Source organism: Bos grunniens, chromosome 4 (assembly GCF_055505025.1).
Source record: "Bos grunniens cultivar Pamir isolate PY7600 chromosome 4, Bosgru_T2T1.0, whole genome shotgun sequence".
Lineage (NCBI taxonomy): Eukaryota > Metazoa > Chordata > Mammalia > Artiodactyla > Bovidae > Bos > Bos grunniens.
The window spans coordinates 17,536,194-17,555,678 of record NC_141168.1 but is presented as its reverse complement, the minus strand read 5'-3'; the positions used below and the strand labels follow the sequence as shown (position 1 = coordinate 17,555,678).

The 19,485-nt window shown below is 41.8% G+C and overlaps 1 protein-coding gene across 2 annotated transcripts in view; it reads right to left on the bottom strand.

The window, feature by feature from the left end:
* Nucleotides 1–3,370: 3,370 nt before the first annotated feature.
* ZC3HAV1 (zinc finger CCCH-type containing, antiviral 1) overlaps nucleotides 3,371–19,485 on the bottom strand; it is a 50,667-nt gene continuing 34,552 nt past the window's right edge. Inside the window, exons 7-14 of one of the 2 annotated variants that reach the window (XM_086395350.1) lie at nucleotides 17,749–17,920; nucleotides 15,903–16,023; nucleotides 14,938–15,072; nucleotides 12,779–12,881; nucleotides 10,593–10,683; nucleotides 8,911–9,041; nucleotides 8,403–8,533; nucleotides 3,377–6,440 (exon numbers count right to left, since the gene is read on the bottom strand). In XM_086395350.1, the coding sequence (XP_086251476.1) occupies nucleotides 6,169–6,440; nucleotides 8,403–8,533; nucleotides 8,911–9,041; nucleotides 10,593–10,683; nucleotides 12,779–12,881; nucleotides 14,938–15,072; nucleotides 15,903–16,023; nucleotides 17,749–17,920 (1,156 nt within the window). In that variant the 3' untranslated portion in view covers nucleotides 3,377–6,168. Of the gene's footprint in view, nucleotides 6,441–8,402; nucleotides 8,534–8,910; nucleotides 9,042–10,592; nucleotides 10,684–12,778; nucleotides 12,882–14,937; nucleotides 15,073–15,902; nucleotides 16,024–17,748; nucleotides 17,921–19,485 lie in introns of both variants that reach the window. The other variant, XM_086395349.1, reaches the window with a different exon arrangement.

Genomic DNA, 19,485 nt, shown 5'->3' with positions numbered 1-19,485 from the left:
CCCAGGGCCATGCTGATTTAATGAGCATTTTTTGAGCCAACTCTTAGTGCAGCCATGGAGTACTGAGATGGATAAAACATGATTGAGGAACTCACCTGGTCGAGTTGCTATCTTGCAAGGTGGTTGTGAAGATTAAATAAGTTAATGGCATGTGAAGAAGCTAAAGAGAAAGTCCACTGGCCAGATGCTCAAAGATCTTTTCTGCCATGTTAAGAAAGTTGGACTTCAGAAGACTTTGGGAAGCAACTGAAGGAATCTCAGCTGGGGAGTGACCCTCTGGCTAGAATGCTCCCAGGCATCCCTATCACCATCTAGTAGTCTTTTTGTCATTCAAAACTGAGCTTAAATGTCTTCTCTTTGGTAAGGCCTTTCCTAACCTCCCACTCTAAAGTAGCATCCTGGTCTCTGGATGGAACTTACCGCTCATGTTTTTCTTCTTGTTTATTTATATATTTGTAGAATTCAAGCTTGTGAGAGCAGAAATTTTGTGTTCCTTGCTGTATCCCCAGCACTTAAAAACAGTGCCAGGCTAGGGGCTTCCCTGGTGGCTCAGTGGTAAAGAATCCGCCTGCCAGTGCTGGGGACACAGGTTCTCTCACTCGTCCAGGAAGATTCCCATGTGCCAAGGAGCAACTAAGCCATGCGCCACAACTACTGAGCCCACAGGTGGCAACTGCTGAAGCCCGTGCGCCTAGAGCCTGTGCTCCAAAACAAGAGAAACCACTCCAATGAGAAGCCGGCGCACTGCACCTGAAGGCCTTCACGCAGCAGTGAAGACCCAGCACAGCCAAAAATAAATAAATAAATAAATCCTTTTAAAAAATCCCAAAAAACAGTGCTTGGCTATATTGTAGGATAAGTGTTTTTTTATGATTATTTAATGTTCTATTATTAAATTATTATATATAATATTACGTATAAATGTTATTTGATTTAATACTTATTTTTGGCTGTGCTGGGTCTTCATTGCCACTCGAGGGCTTTTTCTAGTTGTAGCTAGCAGCGGCTCCTCTTCATTGCAGTGCACAAACTTCCCACCGCAGTGGCTTCTCTTGTTGCGGAGCACAGGCTTCAATAATTGCAGCACACAGGCTCAGTAGTTGTGGCACATGGGCTTAGTTGCTTCTTGGCACGTGGAATCTTCCTGGATCAGGGATCCAAACATTGTCCCTTGCACTGGAAGGCAGTTTTTTAACCTCTATACCACCAGGGAAGTCCCAGGGTAGGTGTTTTTATTTTTATTTTTTTTAATTAGTAGTAGACAATTTTTCAAGCAGGAAATTAGAAGATAGTGAAATAAGCACCCATATATATCGATTTCCTCGAGTTATAAAATCTTAACACTTTGTCCTATTTTATGTGCCTGACTGTTTTGGCTGAGAATTTATAAGTTTCAATTTGTAGATATTTCTAGATACTTCAATCCTAAATACTTCATTAGGCATGACTTTTAAAAATGGTAGATTTCCCTACATAATCTTTATTTTCATAATTAACAAAAGTATCTGTCATTTTCCTGAACACTTCTAATGTGGGATAGAAAGGTGTTTTGGAAAGATCTCTGGCCGTAATAAAGAATGGATTTCTAGAAAACCAAGACAAAATTAAGAAAAAAACAGAAGAGAAACAGCTGAGGGATTATTATCTTAATTTTTATTGTGTTGAGTTTGCAGTGAATGGTCCATGGGGAGGTGCTCAGTGGGCTGTTGAATTTACAGGTCAACAGCTTAAGAAAGATTGAAGAGAATATTGATTTGAGTGTCATCAGAGAATAAGGAAACTGGAGCTTTGATAGTTGATAAGCTCACTCAGCACAAATAAAGAAAAGCAGAGGTGGGAGGATCGAACCTTGGGGAGTAGCAACATCAAACATTTCTGAAAAATTTGAGAGCCTGCTATGACAAATAATCAAATAGAACGTAAACTAAATGGAAAAACTCAAAGCATTTGCTTGGTTTGATGTCACTTCTATATATTTGAGTGTGGGTGCTTTGACAGTGATGAGTTGGCTATATATTATTTCCATTGAGGTCCAAATCAAATGGCAGTTTTACTTTCACTTTAATTATATCTGTGGACATGAGTTTGGGTAAACTCCAGGAGTTGGTGATGGACAGGGAGGCCTGGCATGCTGTGGTTCATGGGGTCGCAAAGGCTCAGACACAACTGAGTGACTGAACTGCACTGAACTGAATGCTACTGTATTTCCCAGGTGGCTCAGTGGTAAAGAATCAGCCTGCCAGTCTAGAAGACTCGGGTTCAATCCCTGGGTTGGGAAGATCCCCTGGAGGAGGAAGGTGCAACCTACTCCAGTATTCTAGACTGGAGAAATCCCATGGATAGAGAAGCCTGGCAGGCTACAGTCCATGGGGTCACAAAGAGTCATGCACAACTGAGCAGCACATGCTGCCATATAGATGTTTTCTGTCTCCACCCAAAGCTTTGTGATTAAAAACAAATGGTTGGGACTTCCTGGAAGTTAGGAAGTGCTAGTGCTAAGTCATTTCAGTCGTGTCCGACTCTTTGCAACCCCTCGGACTGCAGCCTGCCAGGCTCCTCTGTCCATGGGATTCTCCAGGCAAGAATACTGGAGTGGGTTGCCATTTCCTTCTCCAGGGGATCTTCCCAACCCAGGGATCGAACCCGTGTCTCTTTTGTCTCCTGCATTGGCCGGCAGGTTCTTTACCACTAGCGCCACCCGGGAAGCCCTAGAAACTGCCTGCCAGTGCAGGGCACATGGGTTCTATCCCTGGTCCGGGAAGATTATACATGGCCTGGGGCAACTAAACCCATGTGCCTAGAGCCCGTGCTCCGAAACAAGAGAAGCCAATATGATGAGCCGCCCACGCTTTCTGCAACTAGAGAAGGCACACATGCAGAACAAAGACCCAGTGTCACCAAAAATAAATAAAAATACTCCTTCCTGAAAAAAAAAGAATGGAGAAGGACTTTTGAAGGCGTTACTAATTGGACAACTCTGCTGATCATTTACATTTTTAGCTGCCTCCCACTGGCCCTGTTCCCACTCCTAAGGGGTGTCAGCAGTTTCCACTGTCTCCCTCTCCCCTAAACAGAAGATGTACCAACCCACTGTGGGCTTCTCCATCACCACCACCCAGTCTTCCCCTGGCGGTATGCTAAAGGCTCCTTGGTCACTGAGTCCAGGAATGATGAAGCCGGAAGGGGCAATTCACATCCTTTAGCCGCCCCGCCCCATTGAAAAAACAGATGTCTGCAGGTGACTATCTTTTAGGAGATACCTGGAAATAGAGCAAATACAAGCAGTGGAGCCGAAGTTAATATTTATTTTCTTGTATTAGAATCTCAAATGGAGTTGGGAGGAGAATAAGAAGAAATACAACTCAGCTACTGAATTATAAGAAGTTGAACTTTATTCAACAAATTTTATCCAGTGTATCAAGCATTCAGCTGGGTATGCAGTGTGGCACAGTGAACAAGACAGGTTGACTCAGCTCTCATGGAGCTTACACGCTAATGCAAAAAGCGGACAACTTTAAGTCAGGTGCTAAAAATGATCAAAGCAAGATGCAAAGTGTTTTAAAAACCAGGGATTTGGGAGGCAAGCATCCAATTTAATCTATAGGAGGACTCCTTATGGAGGCTAGTAAGCTAATCTAAAGATGCTAGATATTAACTGAGTGAGTCTCACTGTGGTCTTTTGGAAATTGACGACTTGTTGGTTTTGTAATAATTGAGGGCTTTTACTGGCATTGAGTGGATGTGGCTAGGGATAAGAGATGCCCCTATGGTGTATGGGTCAGTCCCATACAAAGAAGACTTATTCGGTACTCTATACGACTTCCTAAGGTCCTACTAGACACTTATATAGGACCAATAGCTCGCCTGAAAGGATATAATTCTTTTTTTCCTCTTAGACAATCTGTCATTTGTCTTGTCCTGCTAAACTAATTTCAATTAAGATAATTTCGTTCTTCCCCTAACTACATACAGAAAAGGTATATGGTCTGTTGTAACTTACCCTAATACTGGTTCTCATTCTGGTGTCACTTATACTTCTAATCTTTCCAGTACTTCTTTATAGGAAGTAGCCTCCAATCGACCCTTAAATCCAAACCTATTCATTATCAGTAAAAGTAAATATCTATTTCATGATGTCGTATAGCGTGGTCATGCTGGAGCATTTACATATTGATATTCATTTTATCATTATTACAAACTTCTTGCCTTCTGGTTCTCCATTATAATAGTTAGGGCAATAAATTGATTTCTTAAGAAAAAAATTCATGTAGATGGTAGTATCTGAATCATCTCAGGACAGCAAAGGGGATGTTATCATACAAATTATTTGCTCTGAAAATGGTGAATAGATCTGATAAGGTTTGTTGTTGCCATCATAATGGGGGTGGGGGAGAGGGCGCTACTGGCATTTAGTATGTGAGAGCCAAGTATGCTGACTATCTTGCAGTACACTGGACAGCTGCTCACAGAAAGGAATTACTCTGCACCCTATACGAATGTAGAATGTCTCCCTAGACATTCGTGTATGACCTACAGCTCGCCTGCAAGAATATAGTACTTCCTCATTATCTCCATTTCGACAATCTGTAGATTTCCTTTTTTTTTTTTTTTAAGGTTTTTAACTTTTTTTGGTCTGGTCACGTGGAATATGGGATCTTGGTTCCCTGACCAGGGTTTAAACCCGTGCCCCCTGCAGTGGAAGCCTGAAGCCTTAACCTTTGGACTGTCAGGGAAGTAAGTCCCTGTTGGAGCCCTTTTAAGCCAGAGAGTTGTAGAGATCTTTGCACTGATGTAAAACCTAATATAAAATCAACTCTAATGCTAATTAATTTTTATAACCTATCTGCTGGAAGTAATTATAACATGAAATGTTGGCGACTGGTATGGAATGTTGAAAATTGGAAGGAAAACCCTCATTCATAATAAGAAAGGCACTCTTGGTCCAGGCACCTCAGCTGCTCTAAAAACTGATTGTGCTACAATTCCACACAATCTGTTATATTTAGAAAAAGAAGCCCCTCGCAGGCGCGAGGCTAGTTTGCGGCACTGTTCCCTTCGTTCTGATTCTGTCTCCCTAGGAAACTAACCTCACCTCCTTAGGGGGCCTGTGCTTTAGTTGAATGGCCCTAATTGCTTGGTGAGCTTCAACTAACATAGCGAACGACTACAACAGCACTCGGATTTATCAGTCGTGATTGTGTGAATCTGGTTACTGCAACTCGGTCCACTCAAAATACCAGCACTTTATATATGTCTGACCTGAAAAAAAGCCTTCTCTGTAATCATATTAGTTAGAATATAAATGTCTACTTTGCCCAAATGGGCAGTTAATTCCAGTTGGTTGCTGCGCTCTGAGCCATATTTAGCAGCTCTTTTTATTGCATTTCAGAAAGCGTCAACTTGGATGAATACCCTAAATAAACGTAGCGATAAAGAAATGCATGCCCTCAAATCAGTGTCACCACAGAGATAAGGTACAGTACTGCAGTTATGTCTTGCTAGCATTTAAATTGCCCTTACATTTCTGCCCCCCGCAACTATATTCCTATGTATTTTCCCCCAGCTTTCCACAATTTTCCAAGGCTGTACTGTCTTATGTCCTTATTTCAATAGTAATTTTTAGATTTCACTTAAATTTCCCAAATAAATTTTCTTTCAGTTTAACCAAAACAAAACCAAATCATGCAATCAATTAAGAGTAGTTGGGGGAGAAAGGTTGCAGCATTAACAGAAGTTTTAGAAGTGAGTCTTTACCGGTTACATCTAAGGTAATGAGTGATTCCCAAACTTATGACACATTTCAATCCTCTTCTTGGCTGTCAACCCCAAAAAAGTGATTTAGTTGGGGTGGTGTGTAATCTGGACAGCGGAAATTTTTTTTAAGGCTGCATGGACTGTGCAGCATGCCAGATCTTAGTTCAGGGATCGAACCCATGCCCCCTACATTGGGAGTGCGGAATCTTAACCACTGGATCACTAGGGAAGTCCCCTGGACAGTGAAGTTGTTTAGCGCTTCCCAGATGATTCAAATGTGCAGCAAAGTTTGGGAACCACTAATCCAAGGCATTTATAGGAGAGAAAACGTAAGTTTAACTATTATCTTTGTGGAAGATCGGGTCCTGTAACAAAATGGTTATGGCATCCTATATGAGGCTGTAGCCATCATTTCTAACTAATCAAGCAGGGTTTCTCTGATCTCTCTGGTTCCGTATATTCAATCACATATTCTGGGTAAATCTGATCTTTCTGAAAGATGACAAAAACAGAGGGATTCAATCTTGTATCCACACAGCTGTCATACTGCAGAGGGGGACTCCGGTAACTTGTATGGCCTTCAATGAAATTTCCAACCAGGACTCGGGCTACAAACATAACGATGTTTCTGGAATCAAACGGGCAATTTTTATGGGAACTAAAGGCATCTTTTGTGAAGTAGTTTCCTAGAAATAATCAGAAGAAAAAGGTTAAGAATTATTATAAAAGAAGGTATGTAGTTATAAGATTATTTACACATAATCAGATGATAGGCATTGACCAAGTATATGTCAGCAATACCTTATTGATACTAATAACTTTCCTTTGTACTTAGGAAAATATTTATTATGCAAGTACATTTGAATACAGTGTATAACCTGACAGAATTAACAGAAACATTTGTAACTCTGCAGAATTCATAGGTACAATGTTGAGCCACTGGGTAGAATGACTAACTGTTGATATCACAGTGGTCCAGTTCATGCAAGCAAGTTGAGTTGTAACTAATAAACCAAAGATACTCCAACAAAGGCCATTTTATATTGTGTACATTTTAAGGAAGAAACATCATTTATTACTGTGCGAAGGTCTTGGGGAAAGGAAAAGGGAGAGATGAGAGATGTGACATGAGCCAACAGTTGACCCTGGCAGAGCTGGTCAGACACTCAATCTATCGTCCTCAACTACAAGACAACCTCTGATAATCACTGATATCTCCACACTCACCAGAGCAACAACCATTTCCTGACAAATTCAAATTTCCTATTTTTATTTTTATTATTGCCAAGGGAACAAAATAACCTCTTGACAAGGGTGAAAGAGAAGAGTGGAAAAGCTGGCTTAAAACTCAACATTCAAAAAACTAAGATCATGGCATCCAGTTCCATAATTTCATGGCAAATAGATGGGGAAAAAGAAACAGTAACAGATTTTATTTTCTTGGGCTCCAAAATCACTGTGGATGGTGACTGCAGCCATTAAATTAAAAGACACTTGCTCCTTGGAAGAAAAGCTATAACAAACCTAGAAAGCGCACTAAAAAGCAAAGATACCACTTTGCTGACAAAGGTTCATATAATCAAAACTATGGTTTTTCCAGTAGTCATGTATAGATGTGAGAGTTGGACCACAAAAAAGACAGCATTGAAGAATTGATGCTTTCCAATTGTGGTGCTGTAGAAAACTCTTGAGAGTCCCTTGGACTGCAAGGAAATAAAACCAATCAATTCTAAAGGAAATTAACCCTGAATATTCGTTGAAAGGACAGATGCTGAAGCTGAAGCTCTAATACTTTGGGCACCTGATGCAAAGATCTGACTCATTGGAAAAGGCCCTGATGCTGGGAAAGACTGAAGGTGGAAGAAGGGGGCAACAGAGGATGAGATGGTTGGATGACATCACTGACTCAATAGACATGAATGTGAGCAGATTTCAGAAGATAGTGGAGGACAGAGGAGCCAGACGGGCTTCGGTCCACAGGGTTGCAAAGAATCAGACATGACTTAACAACTGAACAACAGAAAATGTCTTTCTGCCCGTTGAAGGAAAGGAGTCTATATTGCAAAATCTGATATTCTGTGAAAAAACTAATTGATATTGATAAACTATTACTTGTTGCCTTAAGGTGAGTGATTCTTTGGTTTTTGTTTGGTGGGTTTCTGGATTTTGAGATGCATGAAGGAATTTAGGAACAAAAAGAAAGCCAAAAAGATTTGGTGTGACCAGCACGGCCTGTGATGGGAAAAGACCTCATCTCCATCTTTGACTGGAATCCATCAGTGGAAAGAGAAGGGATGGACATAGGTCAGGAAGAGCCATGGCCAGAACTGAGTAGCAGTGGTAGACAAAGTCATCAACAAAAGAGAAGATTTTGCAAGATATATGAGGTGCTCTGGTCTCCGCACCCCACCCTTCCCATAAAACACAGAAGACAGGAAGGAAGCCGGGCTAAAGTGCAGGAATCAAGTCCCACCGTGATTTCCCACTCTAATTTGGAAATTTCAGATTAACATGAGCTTATTTTTTCTCCAGGAATGCAAAAGCCTGCAGGTACTGGTTAATACAAAATAATATATCTCATAATAGGAGAGTGTATAGTAGAGCCAAGTGTTGGCTCTACTTGTTCAGCTTCTCTATTCCATACAAACCTTTTCCATATTTGGTGTCGTGACTTCCATGTAAGAGCCAGTCAAAATTATTCTTACAGATAGACGCCACGTTGCTGCGTTCTGTTGCACAAAATAGGATTTGCTCTTCTTTCTTCATCTCGTTTTTCTTGCTAATACGGAAAACGTGAGACTTAACATGGAGAACATTCCTCACCCACTCCAGTTAATAACGTAAATCCCAACTAAAGTCTAATTATCTTAAAATTGTATTCCACCAGCTTTCAGAATGGAGCTACTAACATTAAGGCAACAGCTATAAAAAAAATAAATATATGAAAACTTTTAAATGATAGACACATGAAAGCATTTAATTGTAAAGCTAAAACTGAAACAGAGAAGTTTGAGCTTACACTATGAAAACACAACTAGAGATTGAAGAAACTGTTGACCACTAAAATAAAAAAGTGAATATAAATCTTCAAAGATAGGTCTTCACTAATCCTTTCAAACTTTATGTCAAGAGAAGCCCGTTACGGTGGCCACCCACCTTTTAAAAGCCTCCAAGAGCTGTGCGTTCTGGACCTTCTTTATCTTTTCAATCTTGAAATTTCTCATGGAAGCTTTAAAATGATCACTCACTTTAGCATATTCTGGAGTATTGCTAGGGATTTCAAGCAACTGAAAGAAATTTTAAAATATGTAAATGTGAAGCAGGAAACACTTAAGGCATGATGGGGCTTCCCTTGTGGCTCAACTGGTAAAGAATCTGCCTGCAATGCGGGAGACCTGGGTTCGGTCCCTGGGTTGGGAAGATTCCCCTGGGGAAGGGAACGGCTCCCTACTCCAGTATTCTGGCCTGGAGAATTCCATGGACTGTATAGTCCATGGGGTCGCAAAGAGTCGGACACGACTGAGCGACCTTCACTTTCACTTCATGTCCCTCTGTGGGCTTCCCAGGTGGCGCTAGTGGTAAAGAACCTGCCTGCCAATGCAGGCGATCCAAGAGACTGGGAGCTCGATCCCTGGGTCAGAAAGAGCCCCTGGAGGAAGGCATGGCAACCCACTCTAGTATTCTTGCCCAGAGAATCCCGTGGACAGAGGAAACTGGAGGGCTATAGTCTATAGAGTTACAAAGAATCAGACACGACTGAAGCGACTTAGCACAGCACACGTCCATATGTGTGGCCGTCTATGCCATGGAGTATCCTTGCCAGGCCTCTGACAGCAGGTAGGATAAGCTGGCTTAGGGTTTCCACATCTGATAGTTCATTCCAGTGATGAACTAGATGGCCCGGAGCCCATCTGTTCAAGGCTAACAGAGCATTAGCCTGAAGGCAAACACTCCTCCCCGCCCCACACCCCCAGGTGTGTGATTCAGTGACCTGTGACTCACCAGTGACCTGGTGAGTTCTTTGCTTAAAGCCAGTGCGGGGGCAGAGGCAATGGAGGTACCCAAGGAGCCCAAGCAGAGTTGGCTGCACCCAAACCTAGCCTCTGATGTGGCTAAATGATCCAGGAAGAACCTTGCCCTGGGACTTCCCTGGTGATCCTGTGGTTAACAATCCGCCTGCCAATGCAGGGGACATGGGTTCAATCCTTGGTCCAGGAAGATTCCACATGCTGCAGGGCCACGTAGCCCGGCACCATAACTACTGAACTCGTGCTGAGGCCTGCATGCCCTAGAGCCCGTGTTCTGCAACAGGAGAAGGCCACTGCAGTAAGAAGCTTGTGTACCACAACTAGAGATTAGCCCCTGCTCACCGCAACTAGAGAAAACTAACAACAAAGACCCAGCACAGCCAAAAATAAATAACTAAATAAAATTTTTTAAAAAAGAGTCCCCCCAACCAGGTAAGCTGAGGCCCACTTTGAGTCCCATAGAAACCTGCTTTTTAACTCCAATTAATGAACAAGTTGCTCTTACTGTGAGTTCCAGTTTGCTCATCTGTAAGGTAGAGAAGCAAATATCTATTTTACAAGTTTGTCATGAGCATCTGTCCCAAGCAGATCGTGTGCGCCAGAACTCTGGAAACAGTGAGGTGCCCTTCTACTTTGGGAAAGTGGCACGTGACACAGTCACCATTTGGATGTTAGCCTTTGAATCTCGTTTCAAGAGTTTTGCAGAAATGATTCATTCACTCATTCATTCATTCAACTAAACACATTTGTAGCAAAGTACTTTGTTTCATCTTTAAATAATTCACCCAGTACAAAGTAAAAAGCAAGTACCTCAAAGCCATTCGAGCCTGGGACGCTTGTGTCCGGTTGGGGAAGATATATCTTGATGAAAGGTTCTGATGAGGTCTGCCCCTGCTGAGGGCTGGAAACAAGAGAGAGAAAGAAATTCATCTGGCTCCCTGTTTGATACACCCAAGTGATTTTCTTTGCTTAACTTCAACTAAGCTGAGGTTCCTCTGGGAATTTTCTAAGTCCTAATGTGTTAGCATTAAGTAAGGCTAGGGGGCTTCCCTGGTGGTCCAATGGTTAGGAATCCATGCTTCCAATACAAGGGGGACATGAGTTTGATCCCTGGTGGGAGAACTAAGATCCCATGTGCCTTGTGTTGTGTTAGTCACTCAGTCATGTCCAACTCTTTGCGACCCAACGGACTGCAGCCCACCAGGCTCCTCGGTCCATAGCATTCTCCAGGCATAGCCAAAAAGTAATATTAAAAAAAAGTAAGTTTGTCTTACAGCTTCTCTTCCAAATGATAAATATTTAAATACTTTAGTGGTATAGGGAAAAGAATCCTGCCTTTCCTGTATGAACTGTATTTCAGGAAGAGTAACCATACATTTGAGGGTTCTCCACCCTCAAATAGAGAACCCCTAACATGTACATCAGAGAAGGCAATGGCAACCCACTCCAGTACTCTTGCCTGGAAAATCCCTTGGACAGAGGAGCCTGGTGGGCTGCAGTCCATGGGGTTGCTAAGAGTCGGACACGACTGAGCGACTTCACTTTCACTTTTATGCATTGGAGAAAGAAATGGCAACCCACTCCAGTGTTCTTGCCTGGAGAATCCCAGGGACAGGGGAGCCTAGTGGGCTGCCGTCTCTGGGGTCGCACAGAGTCAGACATGACTGAAGCGACTTAGCAGCAACATGTACATAGGGGTTTATCACATAATTTTCTTTAAGTTTGATATTTTCCATTTTGAGAACATTACATTTTAAAAAATGCTTTAAGGAAAAAACTCTTTAAAAACCTCCTTTCATAAAATGAAAATTCTTTTGGAATGAAAGAAGCTGGCCCCAGTTTATATGTTAAGCTCTGATTTTCATACTGTACTAGTATAGTACAAAACATTCAATATGTTGTAAGGAGCTCATCAAAAATGCTATCGTTCACTTCTCTTCAGATTGTCCAGAGTAGCACTCACAGCCTTTATTCTATCCTAAAGCCATGTGTCTCCTCTGGGTTTGTCATAGCAGGATTTAAGCTCAGTTCAGTTCAGTCAATCAGTTGTGTCTGACTCTTTGTGACCCCGTGGACTGCAGCACACCAGGCTGCCCGGTCCATCACCAACTCCCAAAGCTTGCTCAAACTCACATCCATGGAGTTGGTGATGCCATCAACCATCTCATCCTCTGTCGTCCCCTTCTCCTCCTGCCTTCTATCTTTCCCAGCATCTCGGTCTTTTCCAATGAGTCAGTTCTTCACATCAGGTGGCCAAAGTATTGGATTCAAGCTACTTCTTTCCACAAACACCCACAAACAGTTTTCTCAGTTCATTTTGTTTTATATTTATTTATTTGGATGCACCAAATAGTCGCAGCATGCAGGATCTTTAGCTGTGGCATGTGGGATCTTGTCCCCGGACCAGGGATCAAACCGAGGTCCCTGCGGTGGGAGCATGAAGTCCTAGCCACTGGACCACCAGAGAAGTCCCAGCAATGTCGTTTTGACTGGGTTTCTGTGAGCAGACAGAGCTGTCACACTGAATCCCTTAGCAAAATTTCCTTTAAAAATGCATTTTCATCAACTTTATCTTTCCTCAAAGGCTTTACCAGGCAGCTGCTACATCCCTTTTTTCTCTCCATTTCTCCCTCAAACTCCCACCCCCTGTAAATCCATTCCACAAAACTAAAGATACTCAGAAGAACCCAGAACAGAACAAAAACCCAGTAACTGTGCATCTGATTCTTTCCTAGGCACAGCCAGCCATTCTCAGCTGAAGAAACTGAACCCAGAGTAAGAGGTCTGCTCAAAGTCCCCCGTGAATCTGAGGAAAAGACAAAGTTCCTACTCTAGAATGCTTTTAGTCACACTGTACTACTTGGTCAGTACCTTACTCATAGTTAAAGCAAAAGGAAATTGCAGTGTTATGTGAGCATGAACATTTCAGAAAACAGGGTCCAGATTCATGAGTGACTCGAACATTGCAACGTGTGCCAGCAAGCACAGACACTCACTCTTGTCTGCGTTTCACCTGCTCCACGTCCCAGTAAGACACAAACGTCGGCCTTCTGATGACATCCTTTTGGGTCTTGGAAGCTATATTTGTCTGAATCATCCCTTCAGACAGAAAAACAAAGAGAAAACACAAATCATGAATTGGTCCTAGGAAATGATTTATCTTTATTTTTCAGAGACTACTAACATAGCTAGTATTCATGACTCAACTATACATGCATGAATCGAGAAAATCCTTTCAGATGGAAACCGCTCATGATAAAAATGAATATCCTTCACTGGCCTTAGTATAAGATCCAGAAAACAAAGAGGTACATGGGCAAATTGCAGTTAATCAAATCTTTCAATCAAAGTCAGGTGGGAAAGGGAACTAGGGCAGCCAGATTACGTCACCCATGACCACTGGCCTCAACCAGGCATCAGTGATTATGAGTTGGAACATGGTAGGTATATTTTGAAAGTATTTTCCTACCTCAAATGTGAAATGTTAGTTTTAATTCATGCATGTTGTATACCTGGGTCTACACTGCAGCATGAGTTCTTTAAAAAGTAAATCATCATACATTGTGAATAAAAGCATAAAATGGCACAACCACTTTGGAAAAGAATTTGGAAGCTTCTTACCAAGTTAAACATACACTACCTATACAATCCAACAAATCCACTCCTTACTATTTATCCAAGAGAAATCTACATCCACACAAAGATTTGCATTTCAATGTGCCTAGTAGCATTATAATAAGCAAAATGTGAAAACAATCCAAATATCCATCAACAAATGAATGGTTAAACAAACCATGGTATATCCATGCAATGGAATATTACTCAGCAACGAAAAAGGACCGCTTTACATGCAATAATATAGATGAGTGAAAAACAGTATTCTGAGAGGAGTCAACCATATGAAGAGTACACACCACAAAGTTCTATTATATGAAGTTCTAGAATAGATTAAACTAAATTATAGTGACAGAAAGTAAATTGGCTGCAGAGGGGAGACTGACCACAAAGGAGCATGAAAAAACTTTCTGGATTGATGGGAATGTTCTAGATCTTGATTAGGATAGCAGCTGCATGCATTTGTCAGTACTCATCCAACTAGACACTTAAAATGGATATACCTGATGGTAGCAATTATGCCTCACCATAGGTTTACATCCACACCAACAAAACAAAAAACAAGGAAAAGAGCAATCAGATCCTGCCACAACTCTGCTCAAAGCCTTCTGGACGTTTCCAGCTTGTAAAATATTTAAGTTTCAATGTCTACTCTCAGCTCTTACACACATCCCTGCCACATGCATGGGCTGCCCACTCCCTTCCAAAGTGTCCTCCTCAGATAAAAGCAGGCACCCTCCCACGAGCCCTCCATTCTCTTGCAGATTCATCACATTGCTTCATCTTTCCTGTAGCTGTTATTCTTTTCTGAAGGTGCCTGGTTTGCCAGCATTCCGATTAGTGCCTGGCAACAGAGCTCAAATACTAGTTTAATGAACAAGAGCATATTAGAAATAGAAAGGAAATAGTCTGGAATGCTGAAAACTTCTCTGGACTGGCTTCTATGAACCAAGGGAACAAATATATGGGATTAAAATTTCTCCAGATTCAGGAACAAGATATATTGGTTTTCATCTCTCCACCACCTTTTTAAACAGTCAGAACAATAGAATACCACTTCAAAAAAAATGTTTTAATTTAAGTCCATTTTTAATTTGACGACCCAACAGAAGAAATTTTTACTTTCGTCCACTGCTTTCTAGTCTTGGTTCATATGCACACATTGTTGCACTTACCACACACATTAAATTTTTAAAAAAATTCATTCCTGAAAAAAAATATTTATCTCTGTTTTAATTACAGAAACATAAACTTGGGGTTTGGCCTTCTTCACTTAACAATATCAAATTTTGCTTTTACAGCACAGTTTTCACAATCATAATTTTTAGCAACTACCTAATACCCCACTGAAATGTACTACTTTTATGTGTTCAGTCACAATCCTACCGGTACACAGGCTATTCCTATTTGCTAGTACTATAAGGAGGCTTTAATAAAGACCTTTATTTCTATAGCTTATTTTTTTTCTTGTGAATTATTTCCTTAGAAAGATTCCTGATAATAAAAAAGTAAGCATATTTGAATATCTCTTGATATGTACTGCCAGGATGCTTTCCACAGTAGTTAGTAAATGCTCCCTCAAAGCTCTGTGACTTGGGGTCTTCCCTGACAGTCCAGTGGTTAAGACCCTGCACTTCCAATGTGTGGGGCACAAGTTCAATCCCTAATTGGGGAGCTAAGCTCCCACATCCCACATGGCACAGCGAAAAAAAAAAAAAGAAAAAGAACGAAAAGTTATGTGACTTAACACAGTAACTGGTACAGGGTCCAAATCTCGGGTACCACCTGGGAATGTCAAGGAGCTGAAAAAGTCTCTTTCATCTCTTTCAAAGCATCTATGAGGATAGTCCTGAAAGGGCACATATCTGACCATATACAGGGCTGGCGGGGGTGCAGAGGTGGGGAGTGGGATTTGGGGGCAGGGGGACACAGAGGCAGCCCATGGGACACTACATTCTGAGGGAGAACAGTTTCTGCCCTGGTTTCTTACTAAACACAACAGGCAGACAGGCAGAAGGTAACCAAATCTTTCTATGGGGGCTCCAGTAAACATGGCAGAATGCAAAGTCTTTAGAAAAGGTGACGGATAAAAGCATTGACCTAGATGACGAAGTCTAAAAGGGACAGCATGGGTCTAAAATTCTGAAGGACCCACAGTCCCAAGGCCTCTCCTGTAGTTGTTAACACCTGAAATCTGTGTCAGGGAAGCAGCCCACCTAGAATAAGAAACTTAGAATGGCAGAACCAGAAGTGTCCACAGAGACCATGTAATCCAATCCTCCCCGGTTTACAGGGTGCCAGGTGCTGCTCCCAGCTCCTGTGTGTCACAGTCAAGGCTTAGAGCACAGCCCTTCTGACTGCCATCGGCTCCCACCCACTGGTCCTGCCGTGCTAGAAAGAACCTGGTCCCGAGTGCAGGGTCCCCATGGCTCTATTCCCACTCCCCCATGGATGCCACAGGCCAGACTGAAAAGACAGGCACAGCTCCCAAATGCAGACACTTACCTTGAAAACTCAGCTCGTAGTTTTGTGAACCCGCCTGAAACGGCACAATTCCCCTCGGACAGGATAGAAAAAGAGACTCAAGGTATGAAGAGTCAATGCTCGAAATTTGCTCATTGTCTTTCTATTAAAAATAAAAAGGTAAAAACTTCAGGATAGGCTTTTAAGAAATTTCTATCATGATATCTTATGTAACTTTATTTCAGCTCTGGGATTTGAATAGGAATGCATCCTGCCATCCAAACCAGATTGTAAAGGATTCCTGGTGGGGGCAAGTCAACACCCTTCTGTAGTCTCCACTGTACGGGGTCTATGCTACTGAAACTGACGATACCCTAGGTGGAGGCCTGAAAAATAGAGCTGTTTTGCAATAGTCCTTTCACATATTCCATAAAATATGACCCAAGTGTACAGAGCAACTTGTACCCAATACAAGAATGTCTAACCAAACCCAAAACGTCATGAAGTAGACCATCACAGCTATCGTCTCATCACACAATGATAAAGAACAGTCTAAAGCTGGAAAGAAGGCACATAAAATTCCAACAGGTGCATCGTTATTTAGCTGCTAAGTCATGACTCTTTGCCACCCCATGGGCTGTAGCCCACCACTCTCCTCTGTTCATGGGTTTCCCAGGCAAGAATACTGGAGTGGGTTGCCATTTCCTTCTCCATCCTATAGGTGTATCGCTGTCCAAATGAGAGGGCCGGGGTAAGGAACACCCCCAAAATGTAAAGATATAATCTCCAGCCATCTCCAGGACCTTCCTCTAGCCCTGCCCTCACTGAACTCCAGTTCTGAACGAGAGCCTTCAATTACATATTCTCCAAGACTTGAATTTATACCTCAGTTTCAGCAACCAGGTCTTGTTACTTTTGCCTTGGGCCTACATGACAGCCTTGATTTTGGCTTTCTAGAGCTATGGCTCGCCCTCACCTTGGGCAATTCCTTCAGGGCATGCACTCCTGCCCCTCAAGGCACGCTACTAAGCTTGACTGTGTGCTGCATGCTAAGTCGCTTCAGTTGTGTCTGACTCTTTGTGACCCTATGGACTGTAGCCCACCAGGCTCCTACTGGAGCAGTTTGCCATTTCCTTCTCCAGGGTATCTTCCCAACCCAGGGATCGAACCTGCATCTCTGGCATCTCCTGCATTGGCAGACAGGTTCTCTACCACTAAACTATCTGGGAAGCCCCAGGGATCTTGTAATAGATTGTGTTTCTTTGATTGCTTTGGCAGCTTGGGAGCTCAGAACCAAATGTATGGCCCAGCAACTTATGCTGAGATATCCTCATCCCTTTTTTGTCTTTGGCTTCATTTCCATTTCTTGCTTTTCTTTTCTCTTTCTCATCACTCCAATTTCATTGCCTACTTTAGCTACCTCCCTCTCTGTTTAATCATCTGAATCAAAAGGGAAAAGGCACACTAGACAGAACCTCTGCCTGTCTAAATTTCTCTCCCCTATTACTATGTCCCCGTGTTCAGACTTACAGGTGTAAGTCTTCCGATTTCTCACTCTTGCCTACTTTTCTGGCTGAAAGGGGTAGTCTCTGCCCATTTATATACTAGTACATAGAAAGCTATCTCAAGGTTCTGCCACAGTCCCTGATAATGAGGAAAGAGGGATATTTGACTGGCTCGTACATCAAGGAGTTTCTTAAAAATAGTTATAATGTTTTATAATGCAATCGGAATACATGCTTGCCGAGTATAATACAAAAAAACACCACTTTCTCTACCACATCCATGCTCCATGGGTAATCACACTGGTGTCAGACACTGTACCACTATATTCTTCTGAAGTTGTCAAGTTTATACAAGAGTGTCCACAAAAAGGAACGGCACTCACCTTCTCCCCATATGGAACCCATTTAGTTCCGTTCCTCCAGTACCAAATCCATTTTGTGGTCAAGAGAGAACTGGGCGGCTGTGTGACGGATGAAGGTGTGGAGATACGTCGGACAGGATTAAAATCACAAATCATCTTCTGGAAATTGATGTTATAAGTGCGAACAGAAACGCTGAGAGGGAAAAGCTTAGCATTAATAAAATGCTTCACTGAAGCAAAATGCTTCTGTTTTCTCTACTCTGATCTTCTTAATAAGAGGGCAGAATTAAAAACTGAGAGTTGAAAGTGGTCTCTGAATTCCCTTTATACAGCTTACGGTCTTACACACAAAAGAAAAAACTGAAATACAGAGAGGTAAGGCAACCTGCCACATATTTAATGGTATCGCAGAATGGGTTCTTCCCTCAAAAAATATTCCCAAAAGAAATCAAATGATTGGCTCAATGTCAGAAACTCTGAAACTCACAATAGGTCAGTTTTTTCAATTATTACACATTATTTAAATAGTTGGGCTTCCCTGGTGGCGAAGGCTTATAAAGAACTACTTTCAATGCAGGAGACTGGGATTCAGTCCCTGGGTCAGGAAGATCCCCTGGCGAAGGGAATGGCTATCCACTTCAGTATCCTTGCCCAGAGAATTCCATTATCAAAGCGTAGTTCGAGATCTTTTCAAGGAGTCAGCAAGGTCAAAGTTCTTTCATAATAATATTAGGACATTATCCACCTTTTTCACTTTCATACCCTCACAAGTACACAGTGGAGTTTTTCAAGGCTACACAATGTTTGATTTCACAATAAAGAGATTTGCAAAAATATAAAACAATGTCATTCTTCTCAGTGAATTTGGTTTGGTTTGGTTTTGGAAAAGTTATTTTTATAGCTATACTTACATACATTTATGTATGCATGTAACTATATATAATTATCTAAAAATGTTATGTTAACACGAATGAGTTTATTATCATTATTTTTAATGAATCAATAATTTTTCTCAGTTGTGATTTTTAACATGGTAAATATCCATAGCTATAAATCCACATAAACTGAAATCTCTGGGATCCTCAGTACATTTTAAGAGTATCAAGGGCTCCGGAAACCAAAAAGTTTGAGAGTTACTGCTCTACAAAATACCTCCTAGATCAGCGATGTTCAACCAGGAGTGATATCAGACCCAGGAAACACTGACAATGTCAAAAGATATTTTTGTTTCTCGCAACTGGCATGTAGTGGGTAGACACCAGGGATGATGCTAAAATACTCCAGCAAACCAAAGAATTATTTGGGCCCCAAAGTCAACAGCGCTAAGGTCGAAAAACCCTGCTTCAGATTTACCTGCTGGGGGAAACAAAACAGCTGACACCACCCTCTAGTGGCAAAATGCAGCAACACACCCTCCACCAGAAAAGTCACTAAATTTGAACAGGGTGACAAGTCCTTATTTTCCCTCCTAAAGTATTTCCTTATAAAGTAGGATGCAGCTTATAAATATGGCCATGGGTAGTATCACCCATATCAGCCCTAACAGAAGCAGAAATATAAAGTAGCCTTTTAGAAATCTCCAGGATAGAGAAAATAGCAAAAATAGAGGCAGGTATAAAATGCTGAAGTATGTAACAAAATTCTGCCTTAGAACTATATGAAATGACTCAAATCATTTTCTCAAACAATGAGATTAAGCCAAAGGCTCTTCTGAGCTCATAGGTTTGCAAACCAACCTATGCATTTTTGTTGTTCAGA